Genomic DNA, 19,051 nt, shown 5'->3' on the forward strand with positions numbered 1-19,051 from the left:
AGACTCTGGCGATGTGCCCCTTTTTGTGACAATTGTTGCAGGTGGCTCCCTTGAATTTGCAGGTGGTTCTCAGGTGAGATCCACCACAGGATAGGCACAGGGTGATGTGCTTGGATGGACTGATGCTTTCTTGCTTGGCTCCTACCTGCGGGTGTCTGGTGTGGGCTAGGCGGTGGATGTCGGTCGCATCACTGGGGTCCTCCTCGATGACCACCTCTTCAGAGTGGACGGAAACTGCAATTTGTTTGGAGACAGGACCTTGGATCTCGGTGGCTGAGTGTGCTGCCAGCTCCGCTGCCAGGGCTTCTTCGACGGCTTGAGCGAGGCTGAGGTCCTTCCTGGCGAGTAGGCGCCTTTGAAGGTGAAGATCCTTGACCCCACAGACTAGCTGATCGAGGAGCATGTCATCCAGGTAGGTCCCAAACCCACAATGGAGTGCTGCAGTCCTGAGGGCAGCCATGTACTGGTTGATAGTTTCTTTGTCTGATTGTTTCCTCATACGGAAGGTGAACCGCCTGGCAATCTGTGAGGGTCTAGGAGAATAGTGGTTAGTAAGGATTTCTAACAGTTCTGTCCAGGGGACGTTTTTTAACTCACGTGGAGCCACAAGTGCTGTGGCAGTATCAAAGATGATGGCTCTGCAGTAGATCAGGAAATATGATTTTTTTCGGTGCTCCCCTGCATCAGCCAGCCCAATGGCGTCGATGTAATGGTTAAAGCGATTCTTGTATGACTCCCATTTCTCCTCATCCGGCTTGAACGATGGGAAGACTGGGTTGGAATTCATGTTGAGAATCTAGTGGCTGGCTGCTTTGGAATCTCTCTGGGACCACAGTGGAGTCAAGAAAAAAAAACTCTTGTGCCTAGGCAGGCAAGTGATTACAGCTCTGGGGGGGGGGCTCCGCGCCTCCCGCTCTCTCTCTGGGTTTGCACGCTGAAAGCAGCAACGGCTGTTTTGGCAGCGCTTTGAATTTGGCGCCTGCGTTGGCGTCAGTGATTTCAAAAGAACACAGCACCGCGCTGTAGTTTAGTATAGAAATTCAAACGACAGCCGCTTGAATTTCGCGCCTTTTGTTTAGAGCGGCTGCGGCTCGCAGCGCCACACTTTCCCTGTAGCTGGCTAACAAGCGGCTACAGACGCTTTCTCACTCTCACTTGTTCGCTGACCGCTCTCTGGCTGCGGATCAGCGCTCGCTCGCTGCCTGCTGATCGTTCTCTCTGGCTGTGGATCAGCGGCTAGTGATTCAGCGGTTGCATTTTGCCTCTGGTAGCCATCCCATCCTCGTCGCCAGTGTTGTGGTTGAGCAATGAGAGGCTGAACCAGGGCATGGATGCAACAATACTTTATTTAGGAAATAAAGGACTGAACGTGCTTGCCAAGCCTGGAACTGGCTCGCAGCGAACAGCGACTGGTTGGACCCCGCAGCCTGCTTTTATAGCTGGCTGCTGGGGAGAACCAGCCAATGAGAGAGGGCAACCGCCCCCGCAGCGCGAACAGACCTGGATGGGAACTTCTTTAAGTTCCAGGGACATAACAGAAAGTCTTCGTGGAGATCATAGAATCTACAGCTATTCAGTCTGGAGGAGTGAGCTTAAGCCCACTCAAGCCTACAGCGTACAGAAATTGGGGAGTGGGACTTGATAATATCACTTGGGTGATCAGGGTCCTAAGGGTACAGTTGGGTTTCAGTGTGCTAATATCTCATCCTGTGTCAGCAGGTGCTTTTACTCCCAATAGCTTCATGAAGATGTTAAACAGGAAAGGGAACAAAGTATAGCCGGTTACCTCAAAAATCAAGGATCTAAGCTAGATATTGCCCTCTGTTTAATTAAACTAAACAATAATTACATGTATCATCTAATGATAAGTTAATCCATCACTTAAGGAAATATGGAAAACATTATGCAAAGTTATAAAACAATTTGATACTAATGTTTGGAGCTATAAAGTACTTCTGAAACGTAATGGATCTGTTTAAAATAAACTCAGCATGTTAACAGCCAAGCAAACCAATAAAAAAATTAAAGATTTATGATAGTCGCATGATAATTTTCAAATATAACTAGGAATTGTTTGGCTATGAAAGATACGATGCCATCAACCAGTCTTCCATAAACTAGTGCCCTCTAGATGAACTACAGCTCTCATCTATAACCAACATCAGGGAGACAGTCATAAATCATTAAGGGGTATCCACTTTTCCAAAAGATAAAACTGAAACAAAGTTAAGTCCATATATTTCTGCAAAATAATTCTTCCTCAATTCCAAAATTTTCTGCATTTAAATGATTGAGTGTTTAGCATTCAATTATTCATTCTCTTGCTCTTTGGACAAAATAATAACATAAAGAATCCTCAAGAAATATCTGTTTTTGATATGTTTGAAACATCATACTAATCCATTAAATATGTTTGGCATTTTTAATGATGGTTAGTTTGCCAAAAAAAAATGTTTTGTGATGAATGCATCAGTAAAATATATATATTTTATATATATTCTACTGGAAGAAAGCTGGGTAGTTCAAGTACATTGTGAATGCAGTTGAAAAGAATAATTCTGTATTGGAAGATGTGTTTTTCTACAATCAAAATTAATTATTATTTTATCATATTGGAATTACAGAAGTGTTTAAAAGTTTGTGAAACCTTTTGAATTTTAAATATTTCTGCATATGACATAAAATGTTAATCTGCTCTACACAAAAATTATAGTGCTAAAGGGAATTATCAATTACAAACATGGTCCAAAATAGTATACATTTAATATTTATTGAATAATAAATGATATGTTTTTCATTTATTTAAAGAAAATAATCCAAAGTTATGCATCGTAAAAGGACATTACTACAAAATGTTTTATAGATGATATACAACTCCCTCAATAATATCTGAGATAGACAAATTTTATACTACTAAATGTTGAAAAAGTTATAGTACTAAAATAGAAGGAATGTCTTATCACATGTGGTGAATATATAAAAAATAGTATTGAGAAGATATACATCGTTTGATACAGAAAATAATAGAATTTAAAATGAAGCCACAACTTTTCTTACTAGTTATACTGTCAGAAAAAAAAAAAAACAAGAAATAAAATAATTTAATAATAAATTTATGCTTATAGCAGTAAGAATAATCTTTGTTTAACCCTGGAACAAAGACATGATTCCAACAATATGCAAGAGTGGCATAGATTGGTCAAAATGAAGGTCCTGAAAACACGATTCTGCCAACAAACATGAGCCCCAGGGAAAATTATATATCATAAAAGAAAATTACTACAAAATGTAGTAATTAGTAGCACTTAATTAGTGGTTGTACTGAGTGTTGTTTAAAGATATAATTACCTCAGCTGTGAATGTTTGTATTGTTTTGTAATATTTTCATATTCTTTTTTATTTTAGATTGTTTTGTATTATTTTAAGCTTGTGTAAACTGCCTAGGGTCATGTATGTAGGAGGACAACTATATAAATTTAAATGAGAAATAAATAAAAATATATAGACAATATACACTAACCGATTGGTTAGTTTCTTCTAGTTGTTTGAATGAGCTTTTTATGAGAGTGCACTTGAATTTGGAAGGAGTATCCTTGCAAATAATTTTTAGGTGTATTGTTTTCCATAATGATTCCCCCCAAAAGTTGCATACATATTATAATATTTATATTGTAATTGACCAAACAACGGTATATTCCCACCGTGCTACACCGGACATTATAGCAATAGCACTTAGACTTATATACCGCTTCATAGTGTTTTACAGCCCTCTGTAAGTGGTTTATAGAGTTAGCATATTGTCCCCAACAATCTGAGTCCTCATTTTATCGACCTTGGAAGGATGGCAGCTTGAGTCCCCATCGGGATCGAACTCCAGGCTGTAGGCAAAGTCAGCCTGCAATACTGCACTCTAACCACTGCACCACCATAGCTTCCCATCTTATGATGAATTTCCCTGAAAAGATCGGAAGAAGTCATTCATAAATTCACTAAGATAAGTTGGGCAACTCTTTTATATAATTTGCATTAATTAAAACCTAGAAAATAAAGAAGAATGAAAATATAGAAAAAAAAATAATTCACAATGTATTATGCTTGCTTGTGATGCTTTATGAATACTTGGGTATTAAACTAAAAAATAGATTTAAGCAGAAATCACAACCTCTTGTTCCAGAAACCAGGGCTTTTTTTTTAACAAAATGAGATCTAATTGTGAATTGCTAAATGGCTGGAGCATATTTCTTAGCTATCCCTTTCTTTTATACATCTTTTGCTAAGTATGGTATTTTACCCAGCCACTGCAAGCTTGGGTTAAAAAAAGAATCTGACACATTTAAACTTTTTTAGAATTCTGGATAAAGCCAGTTGGTTTTAATTACAGTTATGCAGAACAAAACAGTACCATTCCAGAATGATTTGGCAATTGGGAATTCTGACATCCAGTTCCATTTTGGTGTAGCTCCTATTAGAATCTGGTATAAAACACAAGTGATTTACTTCATCAGATAAATGACAATAATCAGCAGAAAGATCAGCAATTCAGTCTTTAGGGCAAGATAATTTTAAGTGGTGGATTGCTTTTTGAACCTCATCTTTGAAGTTCCCTATTATATGGATGCTATTGCATGTATACTATTACACCCATGCTTACAAATTTAAAAAGGGAAGATGAAGATTAAAGACTGCTGTTTTACAATTTGTAGCTGTTTAGTATTTAGGAAAAATACTGCTCTAAAATCCAAATCCAAAACAGATTATTGAGGAGATTTGAGTAACCTTCTCTAATTTGTGATATATTACCATATCCACTAGTGCTTTTGATTTGCTATTCTTTAGCATGCATATGTGAATAAACTATTTTAAAGTATGTTAAGAATGTTCTCCTCGTTCATCTTATGGACTTTGGCATTCAGGAGATAACAATTCCTGTTTCCAAAATGTAATAATAAAAAACAACTATTATATGTTAAATGCGTTATAAAATATCTTTATATTATTTGTTCAATAATACAAGTATTATTGTAAGTTGATGTTTATGAGCAATGCAATATCTGGAAAAGGCCCATTCTCAATTCTTTAAAGGTCCTTTGTTATAACTTGTCTTTTTTTCTCATTTCTATCTATATCTCATCCATCTGCCAATTTTTGTCTAGTTCTGGAACTAAGTTTTGGAATGTCCAGTTTTGGACCTGTCATAAGGAACTGGTCTCACTTTCCCTTTTAAATTGCTGAGCATTAATGATTTATTATTTCATACCTGAAAATGCAGGAAAGCCAGGATGAAAGCATTTTGGGCTGCCCTTCACAAAATTAGAATACTAGCTTATTCAAAGTACTGTCTGTTCGTAATAGTTTTGCAAGTACAGTATAAACATGTTTGGTAAAATATGTTTTATTTCTAAACCCCAACAAACTGCTTATTTTTAGAATCCAGTTATATCTCAATAATGAGCCATATGCAGATCCAGAATTTTTAGTAGTTCTGCCCAAAAGTATTTTGCAAACTATGACTTTGATCACTTTGAGAGACCTAAGAGATGCTGTCATATGAGTATTGTAGCTCTTTTCTAATAATCTTGATCATACAAGCCCGTTTGCCTCTTGCCTGTCTCCTGCTGATTACACCTGTACATAACATGTTTACTCCAAAACCACATCAAACCCATGTACATTCTTGTAGGCTAACTGATTTCTACTGCTCAGAAATCCCCTTTTTCTTGGCAGTGTTCCTGGCATTCATGTGACTCCTGCACACTGCAACTCAATGAAATCCTCTGAAACAGCTGCCAACTCACCAAATTTTCCATGAATTAGGTCCTGACACTTCAATGAGACGAAAGACAATGTTTGAAATAAAGCCAGCTCTGGCTTACTGCCTAGTATGTGTCACATAATTCTACCAGCTGCCCTTCCACACAACACTTCATACTTTACAGACCACCAAGCAGATCCTTGAATACTTAAATGCTGTTTAGGCTCGGAGCTGCCAGTATGTTTTCTCAGCCTCTGGCACCCACTGGCTCCAGACTGGGCTCAGAAAGTTTTTGTAGGCGTTTGTTTTGATTTGTTTTTATTTTTATGAATGACTGCAGAAGAGGAGTCTGACTGAACTGAGGCACAATACTGCAGCCATTCATGGGAAAAAAAACCAAAAGGAAACATTGTACTTTGATTGGATGCAGACCAAAGTTTAGAGGAATCTTACTCATGCAGGGCTTTTCCTAACAGCTCCGATAAAAGCTTTGCCAACTAGATTACTGTTTGTGATTTAGAAAGCATAGAATTGTGATTGGAATTGGTTTGGTTATTCTTCTATAAATTAGTTCTGCCTCCTTCTCCCCCCCACCACCCCCATTTGCATTTTTATTCCTTTGAGGAAAGTTCACTTTTTTTTACAGTTTCATTTTTATATTTTCAGCAACCTTCCAGGTTTTGTGTATGTGCCGGGGAGAGAGTAAATGTTTCTAAATATAGATTACATATATTATGTCTAATTTTACAAATAAAAATAATATCTGTCAGACAAGAAGAAATTGTTTAGCTGCTGCTGCTGATATATAATGATATACATTTTAGTCTTTGATAACATTATTATCAAAAATCCATTGTAAAAATTGGAAATGAGGGATTATATAGACTGGTTGCATATTAACTGTAAAGCAAATTTGCCATGAACAAATGAGTGTTCAATAGTTGTCAAATGTTTCCTTTTATTATGGCAGTGAATGCTTATTTCTTGTGCTATTCCCATACCTTCAATCATTGTATCCTAAACTTTCCACTAAAAGCTTAGGCATTCATATAGAAAAAATCAACACACACTTTTATGAGATTTGGCCATATTCAGAGAGATTGCACTAGAAAATAGTTCATTATTTTGATATCCCCACCATAAATTTATACATATGGTGAATAATATCAGCTGTGTCTCTATAGAGATCTGTTTCACTATTTCATGAACTTGATATACAGAATATCTTGCCAGATGCTTAAGCTTGAGGCTTAATCAGTAGCAAGTTATTGAGAGCTAAATAACAAAAAAAAAATTGAATTGATGAGGGATTATATATCATTATACTCAGGGGTGGGATTCTACCAGTTCTGCCCAGTTGTTACCATTCCCGGAAGTTTGGAGAACCGGTACATTGGGCCTCTGGCTGGCCCCACCCATCTCTGACCGCTTCTCTGCTCCCTGCCTAATCAGTCCCTGTCGCGCATGCATAACATTGTGCGCACACGCTACATGCCTGCAGCCTGCCCACCAGGCCAGCCATTGCTGCCTGCCTTTCACTGCATTTGCTCACAGGTAAGCCTATGAGTCACGCTAGCCCCTCCCCCACTATCCCAGGGCAGCACCCAGCTCTCTGTGGGCCTCCCCGTAGCTCCTGAGGCCTCACCCAGCCCTAGCCAGCCCTTCCCATAGCTCCTGAGGCCTCGTCCAGCCTACCTACCTGCTCCCCCTATCCCTGGGCTCGGCGAGCTGGCTAAGCTGCCATGCAGTGCTCTCCTAGCTTTGAGCACCCCGCCACCTACCCTCCCAAAGTACCTCCATGTGCAGTGGCGGCTGACATGGCTTCCTCCTGTAAGCAGCACTGCTTCCTTTCATTTTGCTGGCATGAGAAGCAGTCAGTGATGACCCTGCTTATGACAGCTGGGCCTGCTGCTGCATGTGGAGGTACATTGGGAGGGCGGGGTGCTCAAAGTCCTGCTGCAGCTGCCTCCCCCCGCTTTCTTCCTTTTCCCACTCCAAACTGCTTTCCATTCGCCCTGTTCCTTTGTTGCACCCCCCATTGCTTGCCTTTCTCTCTCGTTGCTCTCTTTCCCCTATCCCCCACTGCTTGCCTTTTGCTGCCGCCACTGAAGCAAACTCCCCACCGCCATTCTTTTTCCACCCCAAACTTCTTTTCCCACCCAAACTGCTTTCCATTTGCCCCGTTCTTTGGTGCACTCTTTCACCAGCACCCCCATTGCTTGCTTTTCTCTCCTGTTGCTCTCCTCCCCCCCTGCTCCCCTTTTGCTTTTTACTGCCGTCTCCAAAGCAAACTCCCCGCCGTCACTGCAGTTCCAGGACATGCTGCCTCTGCTGCAAGAGCCTCAATGGTAGCACCACTCTGTGATATCTTTATCTCGAGTTTATTTTGCAAAATCCGTAGGCAAAAATAGCAGGATAATCATCCGTTTTGCCCCTGGAGTTCTTTAAAGACATACAAGGTATCAAAAAAGTAAAAATTACCTACAGTTGCTTTTCAGACCTGCTATGGACATAAATGCACCAAAGAGATTTTAGAAAAATAACCAACACAGTACCGCAGAAATCAAAGATAACTATTTTGGTCATTAAAAAATTGTCTAAATCCAAACATAGGAAATATGTTTGCTAGATTAGTTCAGCATCATAAAATTGCAAGCTTTTTGGTTCTCATCCTTCTCATTTATTTACTTGTTTGTTTTTTATTGTAGTCTTTGATTATTGCATCAGCCACAATTAAATCAATGGGACTGCATCCAGCAGAATTAGTCTAGGTAGAGGGATGATTTGTTATCTTAGGAACTAATAATCCAATATTGATGCATTGATAATTCATGGTGATATTTTGTTTGTGTTTTTCTCTGACAAAGTCACTTAGATCTTATTAGCATTTTTCCATATTATTTTTTAAAAAGGAAGAAGTAACACTTCAGATATAGTTCAGAAAATGGCTATTTATTTCTTATTATTTAAAGAATGCAAGTTGAGTTTTGAAAATTACCAGAGGCATTAACAGAAAGTAATGATCAAAAACTGAAGGCATAAAATGCCAAAACAAATTTTAAAAACTACTACTTTTATGTAGAAGTGATAAATCATATTATAGAAGCCAATCAGAATGTGTGATAATTTACAGTAGCACATCATCAATAGTGTTTTATAATGTTCACTGTTTGGAAATAAGTTTTGTGGTATTGAATATTTATACCCCACCGTTGTACCTTTACACTGCTAGATAGATAAATAATGAATTAATATTAAATCATTTAAAATGTTAAAAGGGGAAACAATAGAAGCAGCTAAATAGAATGCAAACTAGCTTAAGCAATCTTTTGAAAACTTGAATGAAGGAATTTTGTGCCAAAAAAATGCTAGATATCAAGTATGCCTTTAGGAAGATGATGAATCTCCAAAATGTCCTAATCAACAGACCCTTCCTGTAAAGTAAACAGAGTTTCATCACTTCTATCATTCATCTTCATTATACAATGATCTGTTATCAAAATGTAACAGTGCAAGATTCAGAAGAGGCCAGATAATGAGAAAGGCAAGAAAGTTCTGAAAAAAAAACTTCTATTTTCGTTTTATTGATATATTAAGGCTTTTAACATTGTCGACTACAATAAATTCTAGATATCCTTTAAAAATAGGGTTTACCACATCACCATAACTGTTTATTGAAGATACTATGCCATATTTAACTTCTATACCAAATATATGACAAAAATGCTGGAGCCAATAAATAAAAACTGGAATGAAAAATGGAGAGAATCATCAAGGACCTTAAATATGCCAGTTTAATAGCTGCAGGATTATGCTAGAGGGGCAACCCCATACAAAGAAGAGGAGGAAGAGGACAAGAAGGGCGATTTTTGGCATTGTCCCTTTGGGGTGTACTTACAAGAGGAAGGATGCAAGCTTGGCACTGATTTTTTTACTGCCTTTCTGGGGGGCACGTGATCTTTCCTTAAATCTGGATGATTTCCTTAGGATATTTTGTGGGGTGAGTGAGACCAGCTGATATCTTTAAGTGGTGCAAATGGATCTAAGGATTGCTTTTCCTGGGTGTACTCTTTCTGGAGAGCTTAAATGACCTCTGCTAAAGGGTTTCACTTTATGAGCAAGAGTCAGCTGCTGCTAGTTATCATTGCATTTTAACTATTTTAATTCCTCAAGGAGCTCTGGCACCCTGCCTGACTTGTAACTCTGGCTTGCAGGTATTTTTAATCTAATGATTGGTATTTAGGGCAGCTTTTTGCAAGCAAAGAAGCTTTTTGTATTTTTGTACAGGTAATCCTTGACTTACAACAGTTCATTTAGTGACCATTCAAAGTTGCAATGGCACTGAAAAAAGTAACTTATGACCGTTTTTCACACTTATGACGATTGCAGCATTCCCACAGTCATGAAAAACCAGGTGAGGAGAAGTGCCCCTCAATGTGAATGATGTCGAGTTGGCCATGCCCAGCCAGTTACATAACCACCAAGCCACACTCACAAACTAAGCCACGACCACAGAACCAGTTGTTAAAAAATTTGAATCCCACCCCTGATTATATTTACCAACCTGGTGTGTTTGATATTATTAATTCCCAGCCAGCTGGAGAGTATTCTACTGGGGCAGGGCGCACAAGTTACTCAGTGAGAGCCTGAGCTTAAATAGGAAATACTTTTTAGCCATTCATATAAAAAAGCATGTGATATCTAGCATGATTTATCAACCTTAGCAACTTTAAGATGTCTGGACTTCAGCTTCCAGAATTGTCCAGCCAGAATGCTAGCTGGAGAATTCTGGGAGCTGACATCCAAACTTCTTAAAGTTGCCAAAGTTGAGAAACTCTGATCTACCCCATTCCAAAATCAAACCTTTTACCAAGTAAGATAAAAAATAAATTATTGTGGCATCTATTAGATTCAGCTGCTTCTCATGCTTCTGTACTAGTAATGTTACTATAATAAATTCTTGCTCTAGGCAGGGGTCCCCAAATGCCAGGCCATGGACCGTTACAAGTCCATGGCCTATTAGGAACCAGGCCACACGGCTAGAGGTGAGTGGCAGGTGAGTGAGCAAATTCAAAACCATCCCTTCCATGGTCTGTGGAAAAAAAAAAAGGTTTTCCATGAAACCAGTCCCTGGTGCCAGAAAAAGTCGGGGGGAGGGATGCTGCTCTTGAAGATACTTCAACTATAGATCTGGTAACCCTTTTATAAAATAGTTGCTCATGAAGCTGGAAGTTGCTGATTCTAGCCCACGTGTTTCTGACATGGGCTTCTATCTACTCTGAAGTTCAAAGTAGATTTAGACCAGTAGTCGCCAACCGGTGCGCCGCAAGAAAATTTTCACCCCCAGAGCACCCACCCCAAAGCAATTAATCCAGGCTGCGCAGAAACACAAGGCTGCACCACACATATGGCCCGCGGGAACCCTCCCTGCCCACTCACTCCTTACCTGGCAAACTTGCAGTCTGCTGTTAAGTATGGTATATCCGCAGTTTATATATATAAATGGAGAGTTTGCAGCTAAATCAGACATATGGTTTAGAATGTGCAAATTACCTGACATTCTATTTATTTTACTGTAAATGTAAACCTCAGTACGTAAAGGCATCAACATGTAGTTGGAAGCAAGTATAAATAAGCCATCTTGCATGTTATGATAAAATAGCATTTTTCCATGTTTACTGCATTAGAAAATATAGCAAGTTTTATTCATGTAAATGGTCTAAATGATGTTATAATGTGTGTGTGTGTGTGTGTGTGTGTGTATAAACTTATTTTTGTTTTGTTTTTTTGCAGCCACAGCAAGTGGTCCAGAAGAAGCCAACTAAGGTAAAAAGTGAATTATTTTGCCAAATAGTTAATTCAGTTCCTTGTAATTGTTTGTCATGCTTCTTTACTTGTAACATTACTATAAAATGAATGGAGGTATACATATTATAAGTATTTACAACAGAATGACCAAATAATCATATGCATTTTTTTAAAATGTATTTTACAAAGACTAAAAATATACCATGACATACCGTATCATTTCATCAATTTAACAGTTTAGAATCCTACTAACTTTTTTGCTGCATTATTTAATTAACCATATTTTCAAACAATATGCAAGAAATGATCTGATCTGTTTTAATTATTTTGAAATAGAGAAGTAGGTTATGGTTACTTTAGTTTGATTATCTTAAAGTACAGTTGCTGAATTCTTTCATGAATTGGGAAGAGAAGCTCAAAATCAAATTACTTCCATTTCCAGGGACAATGAGAAATCAGAAAACTCAAATCTGCAGAGTCACCTACAAAATAAATATCATTGAATTACCAGTCAGCAAGTGAACCTTTTCTCACCCTTTACTAACATGGCATAATGTTATGAAAGCTTACACTTTTGTGGCAATTTTCACTTTATTGAAAATTAGAATAGAAATATATGTGTACATTTGAAGTAAAATTAAGGAGAAGGGCATAGGATAGAATATAAGTTAAAATATTAGAAATTAATAACTAATATAAATTATTGTAATTGTAAGTTACAATACTTACTACAAGTATTGTAAGTGAGTGACCTCCTTGATAAAACTTAGGTTTATGTGTGTTGAAATAAAGCTGCTAAAATGGAAAAAAAATATAACATTTTGGATGAAAAATGGGTAGCCTTTTCTGTTTCAGAAGTGATGCAATGCTAAGAAGGATAGAACTCTCAGTAAAATAATCTTATAAAATTTCATTGATTAATTTTGTGACATTATATATCTTACTGATTAATTTTAAATCCTACTAACCTTCAATTCCCAGGAAAAAAAATGTGGAGAATTCAAAATTCAGTCTGCTAAGGAATCTATAAAGCTTTCCCTACTTGTGTTTGCCAGGTACTTTGTAGATTGCTCCCATCCCAGCAGAACCTTGGCAGAATCTCAGTGGTGTATGATAGGGATCTCACATTTCCATTCACATTCTCAATTATGGCTAGTCTTTTTGCTGGACCAACTGAGAATAAGCCTGGATTTTAGGACATAATTCTAGTGCATTCAATATGCATTTCTATAGTTTAGCACCCCGAGGGATCTTCTCTGATATTCGTGGGTCAGCTACTTGCTGGGTCCCTAACCAGATTGTTTCCTGATCCCACTTCAGACACCAGTATGGCAGATGTAGTGGACAGAGAAGTGGAGAGCAAGTGATAGAAAGAAAACCCTGGACTCCAACAATGTAAAAAACTTGAAGTTTACTCTCCCTAGTCTCTTGAGCATTCAGGAATGCTCCTGAATGAAATGAAAATGAAAATAAGCTGTTAGAATCTCCTCAATCGAAGAACTAAGAACTCAGCGTAACGTTCAAAATAAAATGCCTAACCAGGAAGTGAAACCCCTCTGGAGTAGCAGTTTGGAACTTGTTCTCCTGCTCCATCAGCAGCAATCAAAACAAGCCATCTCGTCTCAGCTGTGGCTGTATAAGCAGCTCCTTACTTGTGTAGACTCTGGTCTTCTCTTTCCTCCGAGGAAGATCTTGAGGAAACAACTTTCTTCTCTGCCTGGACAATGAGCTAAGACTAGGCCAAGTAACTTAGAAGGTGGTTGTTATGTCCTGAGGACTCTTGGAGTTCTCACTCAGGTCCAGTCCCTTTGCGTGGGCGACCTTTCCCCTTCACCCATTGGTTGGTTCTTCCCAGCAGCCAGCTATAAAAGCAGGCTGCGGGGTCCAACCAGTTGCTGATTGCTGCGAGCCAGTTCCAGGCGTGGCAAGCACGGTCAGCCCTTTATTGTTATAATAAAGTACTTGTTGCACTCATGCTCTGGTCCAGCCTCTCACTGCCCAAACTTAACACTGGCGACGAAGGTGGGATGGCTACCAGAAGCACCATGCAACCGCTGAGTCACTAGCCGCCGATCCGCAGCCAGAGAGAGAGCGATCGGCCGGCGTTAAGAGCAACGCTGATCCGCAGCCAGAGAGAGCGGTCAGCACACAAAAAGAGCAAACAAAAAGAGCAAACGCTGATCCGCCGACAGAGAAAGCGGTCAGTAAGCGAAGAGAAGCGAACGCTGATCCGCAGCCAGAGAAAGCGGTCAGGTTCGAAAGTTAGAAGCGTCTGTAGCCGCTTGTTAGCCCAGCTACAGGGAAAGTGAAGCGCTGCGAGCCGCAGCCGCTCTGTATCAGGCGCGAAATTCAAACGGTTGTCATTTGAATTTCAAACCTAAGAGACACAGCACAGCGCTGTAGCGAAGTCACTGACGCCCACACTGGCGCGAATCTGGACGCCGCCAACGGCTAACAGCTAACGTGGTTAACCCAGAGAGAAAGAGAGAGGATAGCGAAAAGCCTCTCCGGAGCTGAAATCACTTGCATACCACGAGTGCTTAAACTTTGCCCGCTGTCCCAGAGAGATTTTTTCCACAGGTAGCTCAGCCGGTCCCAGCACCATGAGTTCCAATCCAGTATTCCCGGCGTTCAAACCAGACGAAGAGAAGTGGGAATCGTATAAGAACCGCTTCAATCATTACATTGATGCGGTCGGCCTGGCGGATGCGGGAGAGCATCGGAAAAAATCCTATTTCCTAATCTACTGCGGAGCCACCGTCTACGATACTGCCGCAGCGCTCGTGGCTCCAAGGGAGTTGAAAAACGTTCCGTGGTCCGAGTTGCTTGAGATCCTCACTAACCACTATGCTCCCAGGCCCTCACAGATCGCCAGGAGGTTCACTTTCCGTATGAGGAAGCAATCGAGTACAGAGACCATCAATCAATATATGGCGGCTCTCAGAACAGCTGCACTGCATTGCGGGTTTGGAACCTACCTGGAGGACATGCTCCTCGATCAATTAGTCTGCGGGGTCAAGGACCTCCATCTGCAGAGGCGCCTTCTCGCAAAAAAAGACCTCAACCTCGCACAAGCAGTCGAGGAGGCCTTGGCAGCCGAGCTGGCAACGAACTCAGCCACCGAAATACAGGGCCCAAGTGCCAAGCTGACATCACTCCCAGTCCACTCCGAGGAGGTGGTAGCAGAGGAAACCCTCAGCGAGGAAAACGACGTCCACCGCCTCTCCAACGACAGACGGCCGCAGGTAGGGGCCAAACAAGAAAACACCGGTCCACCCAAGCACATCACCCTGTGCCTAGCCTGTGGGGGATCGCATCAAAGGGCCACCTGCAAGTTTAAAGGAGCCACCTGCAACAACTGCCATAAAAGGGGGCACATCGCAAGAGTCTGCCAAGCCCCCCAAAGCGCAGCACAAAGACACCCTCCCTCGCACTTGGGGCCGCAGAGGCAAGTATTAAACTGTCGCACGCACCGCCTTGCCAAGCGCACTTGCCACGCTGTTAGTAAAATTTCTCTCTCCGTTTCCCTAGAAGGTAAACCGTGCCACATGGAGGTTGACACAGGGTCAGCGCTCTCAATAATCTCGTGGAACACCCTCAAGAGACTCCACCCCAGCCTATCTACTAGCCGGCTTCAAAGATGCCAGTTTGGCCTGAAGGACTACCAGGGGAAGACCATTCCTGTGATCGGCAGAGGCAAGTTCCTTGTCAGTTTTAGAACTTTTAAAGGTCACCTACCTCTAGTGGTAGTTAACGGCAATCTACCCACCTTATTGGGGCTCGATTGGTTTCCCCACCTCGGCCTAGGGCTAACAGGAGTCCATGCTGTCTCAACCTTGGACACTGACTCCTTATTCGCTGATTACGCAGATGTGTTCAGCGAGGAGCTGGGGTGTTATAACGGAACCCCCATCTCATTCTCAGTTGACCCCCAGGCAGTCCCAATCAGACTAAAACCGCGTAGGGTCCCATTCGCTATTCGGCCAAAACTAGACGCTGAATTGGATAAACTATTAAAACAAGGGGTCATTGAGCCAACAGATTTCGCCAAGTGGGAGACGCCCATTGTCACACCCCTCAAAAAAGACGGTAGCCTGAGAATTTGCTCGGACTACAAGACAACAATCAATAAATATTTACAAGTTAGCGCTTACCCTGTGCCCGTCATTCAGCATTTATTGCACACATTCGAGCCAGGCAGCATTTTTGCTAAATTGGACATGTCTCAAGCATATCAGCAGTTCCCTGTTGATAACCAAACAGCGGAACTCCAGACCATTGTCACTCACAGGGGTGCCTTCCGATGCAAGCGTCTCCAATTTGGCGTAAGTGTTGCCCCAGGTATTTTTCAATCCCTCATGGAGCGGATTTTACAGGGCCTCCCTGGTGTAGTACCCTACTTCGACGACATCTTGGTCTCGGCCAGGGACAGACCCCAACTCTTCCAGAGAGTGCGAGCAGTGTTAGAGAGGTTCAGACAGCATGGCCTCAAGTTGAAAAAAGAAAAATGTGCCATTGCCACTAGACAGGTGGACTTTCTGGGTTATAAAATTGACGCCTCTGGCATTCACCCCCTGGAGTCCAAGGTTAAGGCAATCCACGAGGCCCCCACTCCAACCTCCAAAACTGAGCTACAGGCTTTCTTGGGGCTGCTGAACTTTTACGCATCCTTCTTGCCCCATAAAGCCTCAGTAGCCGAACCCCTACACAGATTACTGGATAAAAAGTCACCTTGGCACTGGGGGCACAAAGAAGACCAGGCGTTTAACGCCGTCAAATCACTACTCACGTTGGAGGCGGTGCTTATCCAATTCGACCCTAACCTTCCTTTAGTACTGGCAGCAGACGCATCCCCTTTTGGAATTGGGGCGGTCCTTAGTCACAGACTTCCCAATGGCGCCGAGGCTCCCATCGCCTTTTTCTCAAGGACGCTCTCTACCACGGAGCGCAATTACAGCCAGATCGACAAGGAAGCCCTAGCAGCTGTTGCGGCCGTGAAAAAATTTCACGAATTTCTTTTTGGCCATTTTTTCGAACTGGTTACGGACCACAAGCCCCTCCTGGGCCTACTGGCCGGGGACAAACAGACCCCTCAAGTCCTTTCCCCTAGGATGACAAGGTGGACACTCTTCCTAGCAGCCTACTCCTACAAACTTATACACCGCCCGGGCAAAACACTGTCCCACGCCGACGCTCTCAGTCGCTGCCCCTTACCCGCTCCGGCTGAAGACCCCGCTCCTGTCAACGCTATTTTCGAGGTCACCCAGTTGGACCTGCCCACCACTGCCCTTGACATTGCTGCTAAAACCAAGGCAGACCAAACGCTCGCCCAGGTGCTCGACTGGGTGAGGAGGGGGTGGCCGGGAGGCAATGTTGAAAACAAATTCACACCCTTTAAGACTCGCATGCAGGAGCTGTCCAGTTTGCAGGGTTGTCTACTATGGGGCACTCGAGTGGTCATCCCGACCTCGCTGCGTACCCGAGTCCTGGAGGCATTGCACGAGGGACACCCTGGCATCGTGAGAATGAAGGCATTAGCACGCAGCTACGTGTGGTGGCCGGGTCTCGACGAGGACATTGTCAATTGGGTAAGTTCCTGCAACATCTGTCAGGAATCCCGTCCTGCTCCCCCCATTGCCACCCCTACCAGATGGGAGAACGCCAGCGCCCCTTGGTCTAGAATTCATATCGATCTGGCCGGCCCCTTGCATGGGAAGATGTTCCTAGTGGTCCTGGACGCCTACTCCAAATGGATTGACGTAGCGCAGCTATCCACGACCACCACACTAGCAATCACCAACGTTTTAACACGCCTGTTTGTAACGCACGGACTACCCGACTCCATTGTCTCCGACAATGGCCCACAGTTCGCATCGACCGAGTTCAGCCGTTTCACTGCCAACCTGGGTATCCGCCACATTTTCACAGCCCCATTTTATCCTGCCAGTAATGGGTTGGCTGAAAGAGCCGTCAGGACCACTAAAGAAGCCCTCGCCAGGTTCAGCAGGGATGACTGGCACCACAAACTCTCGCGGTTCCTGATGAGCCAGCACTCAACCCCTTGTGCAGTCACCAATAAGTCCCCAGCGGAGCTCCTGATGGGCCGGCGCCTGAGGACTGTATTGGACAGACTTCACCCACAATACTGCCCTGACTCTCCCCTCGCTTCCTCATCGGGGGTTAGACATTTTATTTTACAGGAGCCAGTATTCGCGAGGAACTTCGCTGGGGACCCACTATGGATTCCGGGCGAGGTCATAGCCATCACTGGGCCGAGGTCGTATAGGGTCAGGCTGGAGGATGGCCGCGTCTGGAGGAGGCACATAGACCAACTGCGGAGGCGCCTCAGCACCCTTGCCAGCAGGGATCCAGAGTCACCAGACGAAGGGGGACCTCCTCATCCGCCTCACAGCCACATCGTGCCCAACGACCGGTTCGCACCAACAGTCGTCCCCGACAGCCCGAACTCGGACAACAGCGCCCAGAGGGTTGACCAGCCCGATCCAGTCCACGGGAGCTCGTCCCCAGTAACCAACCCCGCGAGTCCCGGGAATGCCCAAGCCGAAGAGCGCGTTGGTGACACTCTGCCGGCTCTGCCATCCCAGACTGACACTGAACGGACAGACAATGTTCCAGAGCTGCGCCGTTCCGGGCGCCAACACAAGCCCCCTGCCTACCTCAAGGACTATGCATGTTCGCATCTGGGGGGAAGGGGTGTTATGTCCTGAGGACTCTTGGAGTTCTCACTCAGGTCCAGTCCCTTTGCGTGGGCGACCTTTCCCCTTCACCCATTGGTTGGTTCTTCCCAGCAGCCAGCTATAAAAGCAGGCTGCGGGGTCCAACCAGTTGCTGATTGCTGCGAGCCAGTTCCAGGCGTGGCAAGCACGGTCAGCCCTTTATTGTTATAATAAAGTACTTGTTGCACTCATGCTCTGGTCCAGCCTCTCATTGCCCAAACTTAACAGTGGTGGTGGTGGTGGAATGTACAAACCTGATAAGGATAATCCAACAGATGTTTTCTTGTGTAGAAATTTCCTTTCTTGTCCTCTAGCGTTTATCCTCTCCTTCTCCAACTCCACACCTGCTCCTTCATCAGAGCAGCCTTTTGCTTAGCAGGCACTAAGCCTATAAATTTAGTTAGTTTGTAAAAATAATAGAGATGGAATATTAACTAACAACTTAAGATGACAAAACATATACAACACATCTTCCTTCTCTAATTTTTCCAATAACAACAACCCTGTGAGATGGGATGGGCTGAGAGTGTGTGTCTGGCCTATAGTTACTAGCTGACTTTCAGGACTTGAACTCAAGGCCTCCCACTTTCTAGCCTGGCATCTTAATCACTACTAGACCATACTGTTGCTATACTCTATACAGATACTCATATTCTACTGCTTTGGTGTATTCACAAGAAAGCTGAAGTTTTCCCTTCACAAACATTCTCCTCTCACGCAAACATTTTCAAAAACTATTTCAATTTGTCACAAG

The 19,051-nt window shown here is 42.7% G+C and overlaps 1 protein-coding gene across 1 annotated transcript in view; it reads left to right on the forward strand.

Moving 5' to 3' along the window:
* HMGA2 (high mobility group AT-hook 2) overlaps window positions 1–19,051 on the forward strand; it is a 186,428-nt gene that overhangs the window by 138,499 nt on the left and 28,878 nt on the right. The window contains exon 4 of the mRNA XM_087934444.1: window positions 11,546–11,578. Within this exon, the coding sequence (XP_087790570.1) occupies window positions 11,546–11,578 (33 nt within the window). The remainder of the gene's footprint in view (window positions 1–11,545; window positions 11,579–19,051) is intronic.

Source organism: Pseudonaja textilis, chromosome 5 (genome assembly GCF_049901715.1).
Source record: "Pseudonaja textilis isolate UNSWEBS1 chromosome 5, rPseTex1.2, whole genome shotgun sequence".
Lineage (NCBI taxonomy): Eukaryota > Metazoa > Chordata > Lepidosauria > Squamata > Elapidae > Pseudonaja > Pseudonaja textilis.